Below are 19858 nucleotides of genomic sequence, written 5' to 3'. Positions count from 1 at the left end.
AAAACGCACTGAAATGTAAAGAGCAAGGAAGGAGAGTCATTATACAATAAAACAGGATGGATAAATAGTTCTTGTGAGTTGCAATTACTGTACCATTTTGCCAATGTAGATTTAATAAAATTAGCTAAACAAATGTAAACATTAATTTTGAATTCTCAGCATCATAGAAACATCTGATGCATGTCACTGTAGTTTACAAGTAAACATCTCAATTAAATAGACTTTATTTCTGCTATAGATAATAACAACAGAGTAAAGCTGATAGCTGATGCTGGCATTCCAGGATCTGATTACATCAATGCCAGCTATGTGTCTGTAAGTTGGAAGTCTCTCATGATGCTCATCACATTTTTTCTATTTTTATTTTCTTTTACAAGTGACTTAAAAGGGAATATATTTTATATCAGAACATGCTTCTAATGTTTTTTCCATCCACTGCAGCTGCTGTAGCCATACTGTCACTTCTAGCACTATGAATTCATGTGTCCAAGTGTATCATTGAACATAATTAGTTTTAAAACATTTAATTTAATTTGTGCATTTTTATTGTTCGGTTGTGTTTATTAATAGTAAAACAACTGTAGTCAGCTAATTCATTTCTGGAAATTATCTCATCCTGTTCTCATTGAAGCCAATTGTGAAAATCCCATTCAAGTCAGTGGTGCCGGATATGGCGCTATTTTGTATTTCTTAGTTAAAGATTTTGGGGTATTGTATAAAAGATGCTATGTAAAAATAAATAGAACTGAACTAAATATTCCTGTAAGAATAGATAACATGCTTTTATGGTGGCCCTTATTATTTCATGCTAATTATGATGAGGAAAAATGTCAACAACACAGTAGCTGATTGTTCAATGACATAACTGGTACCAAAATATTTTAATACAGTTGAATAAGCTGATGTGTTTGAACATAGACAAAATAGGTCATTAAAATACTCTGTTGATGTGGGGGAGAGAGCACAGTGTCTTTTTCCTCCAATCCTTCTGCGGAATAGAATAGATGACATTCCCACCCTGCTCCAAATAATGCCTTCCCTGGAGTCTGGCTTTATTGGTAAATCAAGTAATAATAGCAGAAAATTTCTCCCCAGACTTATTTGTTTATCAGGGTTTTCTGCAGGATCTCCCTGTGTCTGCCCTTATTTCCCTGAACCATGGTAATGCCCATTCTTGCATCCTGGTAAAACAATCAAGCTATTCCTGTTGCAATGATTATTATAATTATTTATTGTTTTTATTACAGTGGCCCCAACTGAGGTCAAAACCCCATTGCACTACACACTGTGCAAACAAAATAAGAGACAATTTGTGCCATGCAGGTCTTACCATATAAATAGAAGAGACAGCAAAGAGTAGGTGAAAGAAAATAGTATTATCTCCATTTTACAGACAGGAAACTGAGGCACTGAGACTTGCCCAAGGTCATACAGGAAGTCTGTAGCAGAGCTGGGTATCGAACACTGATCTCCTGAGCCCTGACTCCCACCCATTGTCTTAAACATCATCCTTCCTTTCTACTAGTCAGCAAAGCTTACTCATCACTTTATACAGAGCCCTAACAGGGTGGGTCAACAGCAGAAGAGACCTTCCACCCTGTTACAAATCCTGTTACACAGCTGTAGTGCTGTTTGCCAGGCTCATGGCCTCTGAGGTAGGGATCTGGGTAGAGGGGAGGATAGATAGGTCTTCCCATCACTGGCTAGCACTCAAAAACTGATGCTGGGAAGCTCACATAGCACCTTCAAAAAGGCTGCAGAAATTGCTACTGCTAAGAGTTCTCCCATGTAGTCATTTTTGCTTGCTTCTGACTAATGCAGGCATAATGCCTTTTGTCACTACTGATAGCATATTGCAGCTGCTAAGGTCACCAATTCTCATAGCTACCACTTTGCCCTGTCTCTCCCTCTCTCTCTCTCTCTGTTTATATATGTACACAGAGAGAGAGAGAGATATCTATATAAAGTGAAAAGTTGTAGCTCTGAGAATTGGTGGCCTTAGCAGCTGCAATATGCTATCAGTGGTGACAAAAGGCATTATGCCTGAATTACTCAGAAGCAAACAAAAATGCCAACATGGGAGAACTCTTAGCAGTGAGTGTGTGTGTGTGTGTGTGTGTGTATATATGTGTGTATGTATATATACAGAGAGAGAGAGAGAAACACCCTGTATATACTATATAACAAGTGGAAATTGGAATGCTACTTTTATTTTTACTGGTTTACCCTTGAAGGGAGAAAGCAAATAATTAACTCCGAGCTATGCATCCCTGAGTTATAGCTCCTCACTTCACTGTTCAACTAGGGAGGATTAGTGTAGTTTCCCACCGCCACCTGTTATGTATATTATATATCAAATAAATAACAGGCAGCTGTGAATTATAGGGCTGTAATTCCATTGAGTAGTTTTGATGATGCTAATAAACTTCTGCGCTGTTTGTTCTGTTTAATTACCAGAACTCCATGATGGACTATCAGCTCTGTAATGTAACATTTATTTTTTTTAATTTTATATAATACATAGAGCTTCTGGTGTACCAATGGCCCCTTTAAGAAAACTGGTTCCATCCTGTGGAAGGACAGCCAGGGGAAACATGTACTGAAGTCTCTGCTTGAAAAAACTGCTCTCATGCTTTTAATCCATTTTTAGAATTATGTACAAAAACAGAAACCACAATCATCCCTTCTATGGAAAAACCCACAGGGTGACCTCAGGGAATCTCTCTCAGAGAGAGACTTAGAACATCACTTTTCAGGGCTGAGGTTCCCCCAACCCATTGGCAGGAAAAAGGCCACCTCTGAACCTGGGCTGATCAATTGGAGGACAAGGCAACCTATGTGGGCTCCCCACCAGCTCTGGATCCATAGCAGTTTTGCATTAATAGAGTTGCACAACCATGCCCCCAGCCACAGCTGCCCCAGGATCATGGGTGAAACTCTGCAGTAAAGGTAATACAGCCATAGGCTGTAACCTTGGCATATTTTTAATTACTGTAAGTGGCCGTGACTTCAATTTGACATCTTTTTAAAAGATGCCACTTCCAGTAGCACAGGTCCTCTAACATATTTGGGCGGTGGCTGAGAACAGACTTACTCAATGGAAGGAATATCACCTATTGAATTATCCACATCACTTAGGCTTTCCTTGGAGGTTTCCCATTCAACAACTTGCCAGGCCTATCCCTGTTTAATTTCGTGTATCTGACAAATTCACAACCTCTGGTAATATGGCTGCAGGCATAATTATGAGTCATACACATGCACACTTTTTGTTTGTGTATATCCATATATATTAAATATTTTCATTGTAGGGCTACTTGTGTCCAAATGAGTTTATTGCTACTCAGGGACCATTACCAGGAACAGTGGGTGATTTCTGGAGAATGGTGTGGGAGACTAGAGCAAAAACACTCGTGATGCTTACACAATGTTTTGAAAAAGGACGGGTAAGTTACTGGCATATCAGTTAACAATGCATGCAATAACTGGAAATTATATATATTCTTTCTATCAGGATTATAGATGTTCATTGTTAATAAGCAGTGTCCTCTGACTGCAGGTAAGATGTCACCAGTACTGGCCAGAAGACAACAAACCAGTGACTGTGTTTGGAGATATAGTGATTACCAAATTAGTGGAAGATATTCACATAGACTGGACTATCAGGGATCTAAAAATTGAAAGGGTAAGGGAAAACTGAAAAATGCTTTTATAAAAATATACTCTTAAAGCCCCAATGAACATCAAATGTGTTCCATCCCTCTCAGCTGTCCCTAAAAGTTCTTCTTTTAATCTCAAATTTGTATACATTGCATTGTCTGGTTTTTCTGAATATTTTTAATAGTGGCCTTGATTTTAGACCTTTTTGAATGTTGTCTCCAGTTTCTGTCCCATGGAACCGATATGTGAAACCCAGATGATAGGAAGTGGAATATCAGGGGTACTGAGTCTCTAGTCTGCTGGGATTCAGAGTTTCTAACTGACTATCTCAATATCTTTTCTGGAAGGGAGTAATTATAAAAACCCCTTCTAATTAATCCTTCCCAGATAAAGCAACCAAGGGCGAGATTCTCTGGAACAGTGCAGCTGCTTTGTATTGCATCAGCAGCAGTAGTGAACTACAGAGCTGGCATGACCAGCCCTGGGAGATTCACCTCAATACAAGTGGCTCTTGGGGTCTTACTACCAGTTGCACTTTCTGTACTGGCATAGGAGAAGTGGCCTGGAGGCACCAATGCTGTTGTGATCCACAGCTGTGGTTTCAGGCTTTTGGAACCATTAGCAACCAGTATAAATCAGAAGAGCACTTAGGCTCAGGAATCTGTCCTGCTTACGGTAACGAAGACCATGCCTCCTTTGGACCTCCAGCACTGACATATATAGTGTGCAATTCTGCCAGACCCTAGGATCTGACCCTACATGTCCAAATGTAAAGATGCGTTAATCTTTTCTTGACACACACTAGTGGAAACAAGTAGGCAACATCCCAATTATCAGACTCTTAGGAATACATTGTGTACATAGTACAGAGCAATGAAACATTTAAAAACAAGATTGTGAGATATGATAAATTTGTTTTGTAGCTAATACAGAACACAGAAGCAACCAGAGTAAAAGGGGACTCTACAGCCAGAAATGTATGCTGGCAAAACACAAATTCATATCTGTTAACCAATATGAGGCTTTCAAAAAACATAAGTCATGCTCTCTAAGTGTTCCGTATGCAGTCACTAAAATACATTACACCTTAAATTGAGCCATTTATCAGTATGCCGATTAAGTATCCTGTATTTTTGTCTTTTAACTTTGCTCTTCGTTTTAAACCCAAAAATGGATGAGTTGTTTATTTATCTAAGGTTTTTTCCATGCAAGTCAACATGTACATTTTGCATCCATAATCCCCCTCAGCGCATCCTACTTTACTAACATAGATCCAAATTGTCCTTATGCATAATAATTAAACAGTAGTTAAGTCAAGTAGTCACCTGCTGCTTTTATGTATTATCATACATAATGCTATAGTGGGGTAGTCGCTCACATACTTTCCACTTGCTTTCTGGCCAAGAGTAATTGGCATTGGACCAGTTGGCTGCCTTGACAGTAGCAAGTCAGTGTAGGGAAGGGTCAGATGGAACACCTTCGCTGATTGAGTTTCAGCCACCTTTGCTCATTGAGCTACTAGAAGACCTGGGGACACTTCAGCTTGTAATCTGCAAATTGGACCCAGGTCCTATCTGGCTTGTAAAGTCAAAGGGAGAGTTACTGAGCCTCTTACTGGCTGAAGTCATTAACACTTTCCCATGGGTGGACTACTGCCAGCTTCCCATAAACAACAGTCATTAAACCCATTAAATCAGTTTTCTCCTGATGCTAGTACATTTGACAACACTGTAAGTCTCAAACTTTCCTCTTTAGGTAAGGTTATTGAGAAGAATGTGCTAGGAAAACTTAAGTGTTACAGTGCAGTTCACTTCTAGATCTAATGTGGGTCTGTTTCAAAATTCTAATACAGAACTTGTATCTGATTTGTGCTTGCCAGCATGGGGATTGTATGATGGTACGTCAGTGTAACTTTACTGCCTGGCCTGAACATGGGGTCCCTGAAACTACAGCACCATTAATCCATTTTGTCAAGCTGATCCGTGCAAATCGAGCACATGATAACACACCTATGATTGTTCACTGCAGGTAAGCAGAGAATTAAGTACATACATGAAATTGGTTTAAAGTGTAATACCATTTAAGTGAATATTAGTATACAGGAAAGTTGCCAGATTGAAAGCAGTGGGGTAAAAAGGCTGTTCTTTTATTCAGAGTATAACCCTGGCAGCAGGGCAAGTTTCCAAGCAATGTTCCTCAACTCTTTCTGGAGGTAGAAGACCAGTTTGTGCTTTCCCTTCCACACCATGCAATCCAACTGATAGGATGTCAGTGAAAGTGTTGGGAACACTGGGGCATGGCCACTAGGTAACTCGAGGGGATGGAAGACCACAAGTGTCGATGAAGCCCCCTCGCACTAGGCCCCTGTGTCCTTGCCCCTCCCCCTCCTGCCTGGAGGCACTCGCAGCAGCTCTGTGTGCTAGGCCCAAGTGTCCTTGGCCCCCCCCGCCTGGAGGCACACACACAGCAGTTATGCTGAGAATCTGCAACAGTATGTTGCAGAGTCAGACTGCCTGAAACTAAGCAAGGCCAAACAGGGGAGATATGGAAGAACAATGCTGAATAAAGCAGCTTTATGTATAGTTTAACAAATGATACAGAGAATCAGGGAACTAGCTGGGAACTGGATTGGCTGGCTATATGGATACTTGGAGCAGCTTGCTATTGGATAAGTATGCTGGGAAAAAGGATGTATAAAAGCCTGTGTAACTTCCTGCTCTGTTGTGCAGGATTTGGGATTTTATTCTCCCTGTACCTTTTTGAAGCTTCAAATAAACTTTTCTGCTTCTCCACCCCGTTGTGATTATTGGGTGTAGCACACCGGGTAACGAACCAACTCAAGCTGTTGTTCAGCCTCTCGGCACTGGGTGCCGGCAACAAAAGTGTTATTCTGGTATTTACCATACAGGCACATTAAAGTTCACTTCAGATTTCCTATTTACTTAAAATAGGAGATATGTGTGGGGTAACAGTTGACAAATGTTGACTTTGTAATGACTTCTACCATAATTATAGCTTTCTTTAAGGAAGAAGTATTGAAAAGTTTATTTAAAATCTACATATCATATATTATCAGAAGACAGAAACTACATGGGAACCTGCAAAGAATGGAGACTTGGAATAGAAGGTTGTATCTAGAATCTCTTTCACATTCAAAGGCCAGATTTCAAACTTGGATCCTAAAAATAGATGCCCAAATCTATATGTTGGGGAGCTAAATAAGTGGTCTGGTTGTGAGACAAGTTCAGCTCTCATAGCTCCGATTGATTTCATTCTCAACTACACCATTACACTATCATTTCAAAGAGTCAGTGTCTGAGCAAGGCTAATCCTTCAGTAAAATGGTCTACATTTTATACAGTTCTTTCCACATTTTCAGATGGTCTCTTAGTGTCCCCACTGACTCAGTGGGCACATTCTGAAGTAGTGATTCAGGCTAAGAACCCTGTTCCAGATTCTCTGGTGCGCTCAGTGTGAGGGGACACTGAGCGATTTGGTTTCAGCTCTCAGTTGTCTGCTCCATCCCTCATCTGTGTTCAGCCTATAATGCTTTGGGACTGCTCTAACTTGCTTCAGCTGTCAGTGTCACTAAGGGACCATCCACCAAATGTCCACTGCTGGAACATAATGCTTTCCTGCTACTCCTATTCCCTGCTCCCAACGCAACCCCTACACTAGAGGCTAGTGGAAAAGGCAGCTACACTGGCTCTATGCTTCTGAGGACTCCCCCATGCTGGTGGTTGTCCCCAAATGGGAGATAGGGCCAGATTCCATCCCCTTTGCACTGCAGAGAGGTGCAAAGGGGACAAAGAATTTGGCCCCCAGCCCATACTAAGGATGTTCCCTTGCTTATGTCACTAGGACCTTGCAGCAGCAACACATGTCCTCATAACCACAGGATTCATGTATTGTCATACCACTTAGCAGAGCTTCTCACATGTTGCAGCTTTTACAGAATGCAGTCACACACTTGGTGAGCAAACATAATCATGTTACTCCTGCCCAGCATTTTTTGCACTGCTCGCTTATGAGTGTGGGAATGATTTTAAGGTAACCCTGTTAATTTTCAGACCCCTTAATTAAGAAGAATACCCCTAGCCACAAGAGTGTTGGACTTGCCACTTCAGCCTAGCTATCCATTCCCACCTTTTTTCAAAAGTTTTTTCTTGTAGAGCAATTCACTGTATAGAAGTCCTCTTTGTTTTGTTTAGTTTTTAATAGAAATGCACCACATTTCAGTTTTGCAGAACCTCGTGATTGCAGTTTTGTTGCATTCAAACCAGCAAGGTTTGTCGGGATTCATATAAAAGCTTTTTGGCTCCTTCCCAGTCCTACAATTTACTAAACAGGGTAGTTTTGATTTAGCTGCACTTCATGAGTCAGGCTTTGGCTTTGCACAACCAAAGCCAGGTCATAATTCACATCTAGATTCCATTTTATCCCAACCAATAAAGGTACCAGAGTGAGAGGGTGGGTAAAAGTTCTAGTTTTGGCCCAATTTTCTTTTAATAATAAATTTATTTTTCGAGGTTTTAAATTCATAGATTCAAAGGCCAGGTGGGACCATGGTGACCATCTCCTGTAAGGCATAGGTCATAGAACTGCCCCAAAATTATTCCTAGAGTATACCTATTAGAAAGACATCCAATCTTGATTTTAAAATTGTCAGTAATGGAAATCCACGACTACCCTTGCAGAATTGTTCCAATGGGTAATTACTCTCACCATTAAAAATGTAAGCCTTATTTTCAGTCTGAATTTGTCTAGATTCAACTTCCAGCCACTGGATCTGCTATACTGAAGATTTGCAATGATATATATTAAAATAATTAGTGTATAAACTATGTTTTATTTCATGTATTTATTATTTATTTATTCTTTACAGCGCTGGGGTTGGAAGAACAGGGGTTTATATTGCACTAGATCACTTAACACAGCATATAAATTATCATGATTTTGTGGACATCTATGGACTTGTAGCCGAGCTGAGAAGTGAGAGAATGTGTATGGTACAGAACCTGGTAAGATATATAGAATTTATATGCATCCTATGTTAAGAAATCATTTCGTTCTCTGAAGTACTGCAAAAATGAGCAGCGAAACTTATGAAAATCAGCCTTATTGTAAGTTTTCTAGTACTTCCCGGTTGGATTGGAAGCATTATACCAGTACACTTTCTTGAGGTCTTTAGACGCTTGTCTCCCAGCCAAGGAGTGCAAAGATGAAAGGTAATGTTTTTAAAAAGTAAACCAAACCTTCTCAGACTTTGTGAAAAGGTTTATTTTGAATTTTGAGTGAAGGTTCAGGTAATTCTTTTTAGACCCAAAGTGATTTGCCAACATCTTATTATATTTGACTTTATTAACTCTTCTGATAAGTAAGTTTATACAAATATAGGGCTCCATCCTCTAAAAATGTAAACATGTGCTTAACTTTACCCATACCAATAGTCCCATTGACTGACTTATTTTAAATTGACTTAAATAAGGTTACAGAAGTGAGTTAAGTTATATGCACTCTTCAGTATTTGTAAGATAAGTGTTTGAGGAGCCTTCTCTGGACCTAAAACAAGATACATTTTTATTTAGCAATCATATGCAAGGTGAGTATAAGTTATTAAGAGAAAAATAATTGAACTGCTAGAAAAAGGACTATCCTAGGCTTAGAGATCTCGGTACATGCTGGTTTCCATGGAACCTTAGTGGACTTTAAAGCTGCCCTTAATGCCCCAATTAGTGGTAATCCTGCTGCAGTGCCCAGGGTCTCCTTGTATTAATTCCTGTAGGTTTAATAGTATTATCTAATTCAGAGGCTCTTAAACTGTGGTCTGAGAACCACCAGTACTCCCTGGAGACCAGGCTGATAACATGGTGCTGACTCTTCCTGTTTATTTCTAGCAGTTAAACGGTAAGCAATTGCTGTAGTTACCTCAGGGTTGTTATATAATCATGAGATAAAACTCTGGTTCCATTGAAGTCAGTGGCTAAACTCCCACTGACGTTAAGGTCTGGATTTCACCCACGAATGGAAAAGGAAATGGCTATGAGATAACATCTGTATTAAGATGCAGTAACAGTATGAAGAAGTTTGAGATCCTTGATCTAACTCAACCACTACAATTAAGGGTGCTTAGCTGTAAGAACTACAGGTCTTAGACTGAGCTAAGAAGGGGTGTGTTCCTGTTGTTGGGGTCAGACTTCAATGGGTGCAGGTTCAGACCCTTTGGACAGGTCACTCTTGACCCAGTTGCTAGTTCATCGCATACTCTTCCTTGCCAGCGGAGAGTGTGATATTAATTTGAACCTCTTTGTCTAAGATATGACTTACAAGCTTATCAACTCTTTATATTGAGATGTAAGTCTCATGCTGGCATTCTGCTGAGTACAAGCCTGAGGGTTTCAAAGCTATTTGTGGGCATGTCTATACAAATACTTAATTTGTGGCAAGCTGGGATGTTAATCTACAGAGTTACAGTGTGCCACACAATAACTGTCCATGTGGACCCTGCTGATGTGCACTAGGTGTTCTCTAGTCTGCATTGACCGACCACGGTTTGAAAGAGCAGTACAGCAAAGTGCACTAGGGAACTTTTAATGCTCACTACCAGGGTCTACATAGGCAGTTAGTGTGCAGCACTGTAGATTTACCTCCAGCTTGTTGTGCAATGAGTGTTTATGTAAACATGCCCTGCAAAAGGAGGCTTATTCAGTTTGGGAAGCATTCCTGCTATCCATATTGGATTGGAGAATATGGGAAGTGAGATGAAGGTGATGTGTAAAGCTAGTCTGTCCTTGCTAGCAGTTGAACCTATACATCTGAGATTTTGGGATCTTAGGTTGAAAATTGAGACTATGGTACAATGTCACCTGGAAAATATTGTTGTCTGGTTGTTTATCGTTTGGGATTTTTTCCCTTCTTTATTCTGTTTATTAACTGTTGGCATCAGAATGTAGAGTTCTCCAGTTACAATAGATGGCAGTAGGGAGTTGAAAAAACATCCATTCTGTTCTGTTTGTTCTCTAGCAAACGTCAGTTTGGTAATATGATGGGGTGTACAAACCCCACACTGGACAACAAGGGGAAAGGGCACTGCTCTGGGCCCAACCAGGGCCACCCCGCCACACTGGAAATTTCCCTATTGTAGGAGGAGTTAAAAGGCAGGAAAACAGCTCATTTGGTGGCAGTAGCAGACCAGCGAAGAGAGCAGACCTGCAGCTCAAGCAGAGGAGAATGGAGGGAAGGTGGAAATCTCTCCCTAAGACAATTGCCCAAAGGTCCCTCCCTGACGGAAAGGAGGACCTGTTGCAGAGACAGCTGGAGAGGGAAGCATTCCCCTCTCCCCCTCATATGATCTCTGGACTTTGGTAATCCCCTTTATTTTTTGTTTGGACTATCCCAGCAGAGGAAAGCCCTAGGACTGAGCTGGCCCCGGAGGGTGGCCATATCGTGGGTGGAGGCAGGTGGCACCTGAGAAAGAGAGCTACCATGTGGCATGCCATCATCAGAAGCAATGTTCCCTCTAATTTTTGATAGGCCGTGTGCGCAAAAAATTTCTTCTGTGCAAATTGTTGTGCTTCTGTGCCACTTTTTGTGTGTGCACCGTGTTTCGCCATGTGCGCGGGGTTTAGGATCTGTGTACATGCGCACACACGCACAGCTTAGAGGGAACCGTGATCAGAAGGTGCCTTGTGGTGAGCAGGCACCCTTCACACCGCCTTAACCCAGAGTGTGACTTTGGGACAGTTGCAGGAGGGGAGACGGGAAGAGTCCCAGAGAGGGCAGCCTTAAACAGCCTCGGCTGTCAGATCCCTGATAGCCCTCAAAGGACCCTGGTTCAGAGCCCAGTGGAGTGGGAGGGCCCAGGTTCCCCTACCAACAACACCCCTGCAGGTCACAGGCCTTAACCCTGACCACTAGGTGACACTACCTGACCAACCAATCCCAGAGTGAGGACCATCACAGGTAGGTTTAAATGTAGCTAGGTGAGAAAATAACAGGACTCCTATCACTGGGATTTTACTGTGGTGAGGAGCACTGGAACAGGTAGTCTTACATGCTTCATTGCAAATCAAATAATCTAAATAGCCTCAGTGGGAGGCCATTCAGTGGAGGCCTCACAGAACCAAAGCATTACAAATAAAAAAGACAACAGATAAGGTCAAGGCTTATTTAAAAAACATATGTTTGTCACTCTTGCTTACATCTGGGCTTACTTTTTGGCCTCTGCTAGAATCTGTAATACGAGAAGCTGTTCTCTTAATACTTATTTCCAACCTGATCAAAGGCAGGAAGTATTGTCATTGTTACTTTGGTATAATATTGGCAGTGTCAGGAGAGAGCTTGTTCTTCTCCAAGTCATTTCCAGCACAGTTCTGCAGAACCAAGAGGTGCAATACTCCATGTCACCATTGAGACTGATCCAAACAGAACTGATTCTTATTAGTTTTTGAGGGTTATCCATTGTTTCCCTAAACAAAGCAAGGTTTTAGCAGTACAGGCTATTCTGACATTTCCATTATAAAACACTTCATAACGGTCTCTAATTTGGGTTTTAAAAATTGTCAGCATAGAGAAGGTACCAAGACAAAAGCAATTCCTTCCCACCTCCAATTAAAAAATAAAAATAAAAAATCACCCTCTCTTTAAATTGTAGGAATAAAATAAATATCACCCTTCCTTTCCATATTTATAACATTGAAATTGTTTTACTTTTGCAGACCATTGTGTTGCAATTTTGAACTGCTGGTACAGGGCTAGATTAAGAATAAGCCTAACATAGCTGTGCAGGGAAATAGGAAGGGGAGTAGGGACTCCCTCCTTGCCAGCTCGTCTACCTGAAGCTTAGCTCTCGGTGCTGGGAGAGTACAGGGGCTGTGCATAAGACACTATCCCCAGGGAAGGGCAGGGACTAGGTTAGGTCATGACTCAACTCCCTTGTTCCCCTCCTACACACAACACTTTGTGTCAGCCAGCAGTATAGGGTTGCCAGGCATCCGGTTTTAGACCAGAATGCCTGGTCGAAAAGGGATCTTGGCGGCTACAGTCAGGAGTGCTGACGGGGCCATTAAAAGTCCGAGCAATGGTGCAGCAGGACTAAGGCAGGCTCCTTAGCCTGGCCTGTCTCTGCAAAGTTCCTGGAAGCAGGTGGCATATCCCTCCTGCTCCTAGGTGCAGGGGCAGCTAGGGAGGCTCCGCCTGCTGCCCTTGCCCTGAGCACCAGCTCCGCAGCTCCCATTGGCTGGGAACCATGGCCAATGGAAGATGCAGAGGTGATGCCTGCAGGCACAGGCAGCCCGCAGAGCCCCCCAACCCCTCTGCCTAGGAGCCAGACATGCCGTCCACTTCCAGGAGCCGTCTGAGGTAAGTGCCACCTTTCCAGAGCCTGCACCCCAAACCCCCTCCCACACCCCAACCTCCTGCCCTGCTTTAGAGCCCCCTCCCATACCCTAACTCTCTCCTGGAGCCTGTACCTCGAAACCCTCCTGCACTTCAACCCCTTGTCCAGCCCTGAGCCCCTCTTGCACCCAAACTCCCTCCTGGAGCCTGCACTCCCTCCCACACCCCAACCTCCTGCCCCAGCCATGAGCTCTCTCCTGCATCCCAAACCCCTCATCCCCACCAGACCCCACACTCCCATCTTGAGCCCATAGCCCCTCCTGCATCTGAACACCCTTCCCTAGCCTAAGCCCCCTCCCACAGTCCAAACCCATTGGCTGCAGCCCAGAGCCCTCTCCCTCCTCCTGAGCCCCTCATTTCTGGTCCCACCCCAGAGCCTGAACCCCCAGCAGGAGCTCTCACCCCCTCCTGCACCCCTGCCCCAGCCCAATGAAAGTGAGTGAGGGTGGAGGAGAGCGAGCAACAGGAATGGAGTGAGCAGGGGCAGAGCAGGGGGCAGGGCAAGGGTGTTCCGTTTTGTGCAATTAGAAAGTTGGCTTAGAAAGTACTGGTTGAGGAGTAAGCTGTACCCTAAAAAGGATTGTAGAAAATCACTCCCTTTTTCCCCTCCAGTACAACCAAGGCACTCTGGGAGGTACTGTGTCTCTCCGAGACCTTGTCTGCAACTGCCTGCACTTGTGAAGGTGTGTAGGGTACATGTCACTACATGCTGTAGTGACCATAGTACAGTGGGTACATACATGCAGCAGCGAAAGCCTCCAGCAGTGGGAATAGAAGAGAGGCTCTTGGCTGCTGGAACCTTTTTCCCACTGCTCAAGTCTTTCATTGTTGCAGGGAAAGGCTCTGCTAAAAGTAGCAGTGTAGACATGCCTTCCCCCTGCTTGAGCGTGTAGAGAGCTGTACAGGATATATATCCTCGGATTCAGGAATGTAGGGCACTCTACACTACTTGCCTAAGCCATGGCTCACCATCTACACTGCCATCTATACCTGTGCTAGCTGGGTGTGCAGCATCTGTACTCTACACGCCACCATGTGGACCCCTCAGGGGTGTTTCAGCTACACAGGGCCCCTTATTCTGGGCTATACAGTAGAACCTCAAAGTTACGAACGGAGAATGGAAGTTGTTCATAACGCTGAAATGTTTGTAATTCTGAACAAAGCATTATGGTTGTTCTTTCAAAAGTTTACAACAGAACATTGACTTAATATAGCTTTGAAACTTTACTATTCAGAAGAAAAATTCTGCTTTTAGCCATCTTAATTTAAATGAAACAAGCACAGAAACAGTTTCCTTACCTTGTCAAAACTTTTTTTTAAAGTTCCCCTTTTTTTTAGTAGTTTATGTTTAACACAACACTGTACTCTATTTGCTTTTTTGCCCTCTGCTACTGCCTGATTGCATACTTCCCGTTCCAAATGAGGTGTGTGGTTGACCGATCAGTTCCCAACTCTGGTGTTCTTAACTCTGAGGTTCTACTGTATGTAAAATGCAGTCTAGTCCCTAATGAAAGTGATTTTTTTTCCAGGAAAAGACCCTACAAAAAGGTTTTTGACACATCATGTGCTCCCCTTCATCCATTTTCCTGCCCCAATGGGAATTTCAGAAAGATTTTTAGTGCATACAGGTGGGAGCTGCTTTGGCACAACAAACTTTATAGCTTTTGGGGTTCAAAATCATAACATTACAAACTATTTAAACAATTTATGTTGTAGTAACTTCAGTCTCTCAGGTCACAGCTCATATTTGCCTGCTCATATTTGATCCATTACAGAGCAAGAAATCTTCCCCAAAAAAGGCTTTACTACAATGGGTATTTTGAAGCAATCGCACCCTATCATGTCAATAAAGATTTCAGGATTGATATATGCAAACAATATGTATTGCTACTGTATACTGAAGCAGCTCTGAAAGTTTATTGTTTCAGTTATCTGTGGCTTGAGAATTACTGATTCCAGAGACATAACCATCTAAATGAAACTCTCATTATGTGTTAGAAACAGTTTGAATGATTAAGAGTTTTACCCCAATGCACAAAAGCCAAGAAAGTCAACATTTTTATTTCTTAGCTGGTTCTCAAAATGACCTCTACAACAGGCATCTATCTTTAGAAGCTATTTGTTTTTTCCCTCATGAACAGGCCATGTATCAAGTGAATGGAATTTAGTGGATTTTTTGGATTTGACTGCACCCTGCTGGCTTTCAGCATGCTAGGAGGGAGAAAAGTTTCTTCATTGAAGTGTTTGATGTATGTGGTTCAGCTTCTTCATTCTGAATCAAATGTTGGAAAAACAAGCTGAACGCATTTTTTTAATGTATAACTAGCTTTGAGGGAATGGTGTGGTGCAGTCTGTTATCTTCAGTTATGTTTGGAATAATGTTTGTATATTTGAGCATAGTAATTAACATGCCTATAGACTAATAATTGATCATTCATAATTATCAAAATTGGGTCAGACATAAGACATTATCAAAGGGTTGGAATAAGTTGCTAAACTAGAATTACTTTCAGAACATCTATATGTTTTAATTCAATATTACTTTAAAATATTTTGTTATTAAAAAAGCAAATTTTCCATCATAAAATCATGTAAGTAACCTCTAACTTTTACATCTTACAGGCACAATATATTTTTTTGCATCAGTGTGTTTTGGACCTATTGACAAGCAAGGGAAGCAGTCAGTCCATATGTTTTGTAAATTATTCAGCACTGCAAAAGATGGACTCTTTGGATGCCATGGAAGGTAAGTAGATACAGATTGTTCCAAAGTTATTTTTTCCTAGCAGGTGCATTGATTTGTTCATACTAATAAGCATACTTTGACAAGCACTTGGAAGCTTGATAAGAGCAAAGTTATGGCTTTCTGCTGTCCTTTAACCCAGATTCTGGTATCAGTCATTGCTCAAGCTATTTACATTGTTCAACAGAAATTCTTTCAAATACATACTAAGAGTTATCAGTAATTGTTTAATGTTCATTTTAATAGCAGTTTAATTTAATGTATTTGTTTCTGTTGTAGGTGATGTGGAACTTGAATGGGAAGAAACTACCATGTAAATATTTAAAACAAAGATTATTAGGTCTTGAAAACCAAATGGTATTTTTCTAAACTCAGGGGCCAAAACAACTCCCCTTATTATAATGAATTAAAAACAATCATTTTTTTAAACGTTGAAATGATTCCTTTTCTATCAATGTGCCTTCATAAATGTGATAAATTATTTTATGCAAATCACTAGGCAATAAAGATCAGCAATACTTTTGCCCAGATTGCAGTTCTGTTGTTATATAAATAACTCAGTATGTATTTAAATTGAAAGTGTGCTCTCAACAAATGCCCCTTTTTCCCAGTTATCTTGTAAAAGCTTAAAAATGAGCCAAATGTGAAGGAAAATGTTCATATTCCTAGCGTGCATAATTCAGTGTGAATTTGCTGTATTCTTTTGTTTGTTTTTGAGTAAAAGCTTGAATTCTTTGACTCAGTAATGTTAGTTTGGCCTCCAGGGTGTTGACAATTCTTGTGGATTACTTCCAATACTGTCACAATGATCTTTACCTAAATGTATGTTCTTGTGTTTTAAATCTGCTGTTTTACGAGTGCTAGGATATCATCTCATGATCCTGAACAGCTGAAGAGTCACCCCCTGACACTGCGAGGATTATTCAGCTTTTACACAGCACACAGTAGCTCTTCAGGGATACTTGGAGCTATTTAAGCTAACTTGTGATCACCCGGTTGTTGTTGTTAAATGTTGCTAGTGATTGCACATGCTTGATGATGAAGAAAGGATCTCACATTCCTGCTACTTTTGTAAAACTGAAAGGAAAAGAAAATAAAGTTTTAAATTTATTCCATATTATAAAGTATTGTAGACTGATTTAAGTACTGTATACCTTCATTCAAATGACCTGAACACAATCTTATACAGTATCTTCATAAGGAATACTCAGAAATTCAATATTAAAATATTTTATTGTTCAGGTGTATAAAATCAAACTTTGTTGCTTTCACATTGGCATAAAATAAGTCACTGAAGCCTTTGAAACGCATGGCTGATAATATTTTATGCTGGCACAATTCCAGAGAGCACTGATTAATAAAACCCAAATCCTCAGCTCCTATTGCTGCATCATCAAGGGTAGATCCAAAGATGGAATGGAAGAGTCAGGAGGCTCTCAATCAAGTAGCAAAGTATAGACTGATAATTAGAGGGCCATAGGAAACTAATTTTACCATACCCTTGGATTTTACTAGGAAGCCCAGTGCTTTATAGACTTTCTCATAGCTTTGCATTGATACATTTTTAAAAATATTATGTGAGGAAACATAAAATGTTCTACTACAAACCAATAATACTATCAAATTGTGGCCTAAGTACTCAAGGAGAAACCTGCTTGAGTGCAAAAAACAGTAAGGAAACTATAGAAGGTTCTCCTTGTAGAGCACCCAGCTCATGTTTGCATTGGGGAGAAGGAGATTCCAGCCTTGTGGAGGGGACAAGTGGTTCAAATTTTGAACTCTGAGGAGCCTCAGATAAATCAGGCCAATCCCTCTGCACTTGGGACACCAGCAAGGAAGATATATAGTGTGAGTATGTACATGATCTGTATGTAACAGGAAGTTAACTGGACTCTTATCTTTTTCATATACCAAACAGACAGTGTTGTACGGTACATAAATTGATATTTATGCAGGAGTAAACTTCAGTAAGGGTCTGGTTTCTTTTTACAATCTGATGGGTTTGGTACAGATTGTAAATTAGAAGAAATCTTTTGTAAACAGGCAGTGTGTGTCAAGTACCTCAGATGACCATCAAAAGCAGCACTGAGGGAGGGGAAGAGGGTTCGAGGGCATTTTAGAGAAGTATTTTTGGGAAACTCTCTTTCAGGAAGACTGACAGTATTGCAATGTCACCTGTCAACCTAAAGGAAAAACAATGCCTTTTAAAGCCGGACAGAAGGAGAGGTGATGTCCGCAGCTGTTCAGATCTCTGGCAAACCATTCTGTACAGCTCTAGTTTCATTTGGTTCATATGAAACATGTGGTCTTCATTTATTATACATATGTTTTAAAGTATTTTGACAAATTGCTTATAAGGGTCTTACAGATGTTTTTCATGATTGTATTTGTACTTGGTAGCAGTATGTGTAACCCTGTGATAACCAGTGTTCCTCAGACGTTCTTGTCAAATGCTGGAAATAGCCCACCTTGATTATCACTACAAAAGGTCGTTCCCCTGCCCCCCCCCCCCACTCTCCTGCTGGTAATAGCTCACCTTAAGTGATCACTCTCGTTACAGTGTGTATGGTAACACCCATTGTTTCATGTTCTTTATGTATATAAATCTCCGCACTGTATTTTCCACTGAATGCATCCGTTGAAGTGAGCTGTAGCTCACGAAAGCTTATGCTCAAATAAATTTGTTAGTCTAAGGTGCCACAAGTACTCCTTTTCTTTTTGCGAATACAGACTAACACGGCTGCTACTCTGAAACCTGTGATAAAATGACATTATTCAGCCATAGTCTTGTAACCACAGTGCTAGACTAAAAGTATGTTTGTTATTTCTATAATTAAATGTTTTGCAAGAGCTAATTAGTCCTGTGCAGCTTCAAGGTGAACTCTCCAATGCTCAAAAAATTATTATAATTTTTTGTATTTTATCAAAATGACTCCTGTGGAGATTCTTGCATCTTTCTTTAAAGCATCTGGAATCAGTTGCTGCCAATGACTGAATTTAAAGGAACACTGCTCTGACCATCCAGTATAACACTACTCATGTTCTTGTGATTACTTTGTTAAAGCCAAAAAACTTTAAAATGTTTTAAATATTTCATTGTACAGTTTTATGTAGGCAATCTGATAATCTACCTTTGGAGATTTCAATGTTCTCTTCACGCAGGGACAGCCAGTAGCCAACCCAATCTGGGCACAGCTCACAGGACTTCTGCACATGGAAGGAAATTGCTGAGAAGTAGCTGCTCTGCTATCTGTACTGCAGTAATCCATGAACCTTTATATGTACCCATCCGTGGGGAATGAGGAAGGGAAGATGTCCATGTCACAGTAGATCCTCCAGACCCACCCATGAATGCCATGCTTGACACAATATACCCTCTCTCCATAGGTTGACAAGGAATTCCCACATCACCCCACAAATTCTGCCCTCCTATCCCCATCTTTTGCCAGGGGAACCATGGGGGCAAGGTCAGAATTTGGCCATTTTGTGAATAAATAGCTATTTTGCAGCATTGCCGTATGCAGTGTTGTTGTAGCTGTGTCAGTTCCAGGGTAGTAAGAGACAAGGTGAGTGAGGTAAAATCTTTTATTGGACCGACTTCTGTTGATGAGAAAGACAAGCTTTCGAGCTTACACGGAGCTCTTAGAAGATCTTGTCTCTCACCAACAAAAGTGGATGCAATAACAGATATTACCTCACCCAGCATGTCTTTCTATTTCACAACATAGCATTTTTATTTTTAGTTTCTCAGATGATGTTTTACTGACTCTTCGGATAGTATTTGAGAAAAGGTGTTATCATAGCTCCATATTGCTAAGATTGTCAGTGTAACCTACTGCATCAAAAACAGAACTCAAACCAACCAACCTATGAAAGTAAACCTACCCTTCTGGAATAGTCCTCTAGAATTTAATAGATAGTGATAACTTCTCTTTAGGTGTTTTACCCATTCTATCTGATGTCCTGCACCTAGGAAGGAAGAATCCCATGCACCACTACAGGCTGGAGACCAACAGGCTAAGCAGCAGTTCTGCAGAAAAAAAACCTGGGGATTACAGT

At 41.0% G+C, this 19858-nt stretch overlaps 1 protein-coding gene across 2 annotated transcripts in view; it reads left to right on the top strand.

Annotated features, from left to right (window-relative positions):
- The window catches only part of PTPRQ (protein tyrosine phosphatase receptor type Q), a 213245-nt gene extending 194704 nt beyond the window's left edge, over positions 1 to 18541 (top strand). The window contains exons 57-63 of one of the 2 annotated variants that reach the window (XM_084616734.1): positions 239 to 315; positions 3312 to 3446; positions 3560 to 3685; positions 5513 to 5688; positions 8546 to 8681; positions 15679 to 15802; positions 16079 to 18541. In XM_084616734.1, coding sequence (XP_084472860.1) covers positions 239 to 315; positions 3312 to 3446; positions 3560 to 3685; positions 5513 to 5688; positions 8546 to 8681; positions 15679 to 15802; positions 16079 to 16116 — 812 coding nt within the window. In that variant the 3' untranslated portion in view covers positions 16117 to 18541. The remainder of the gene's footprint in view (positions 1 to 238; positions 316 to 3311; positions 3447 to 3559; positions 3686 to 5512; positions 5689 to 8545; positions 8682 to 15678; positions 15803 to 16078) is intronic. The other variant, XM_084616733.1, reaches the window with a different exon arrangement.
- The last annotated feature ends 1317 nt before the right edge of the window (positions 18542 to 19858 follow it).

Source organism: Lepidochelys olivacea (genome assembly GCF_965140295.1).
Source record: "Lepidochelys olivacea isolate rLepOli2 genome assembly, chromosome: 1".
Classification (NCBI taxonomy): domain Eukaryota; kingdom Metazoa; phylum Chordata; order Testudines; family Cheloniidae; genus Lepidochelys; species Lepidochelys olivacea.
This window is presented reverse-complemented; position numbering and strand designations above follow the sequence as displayed.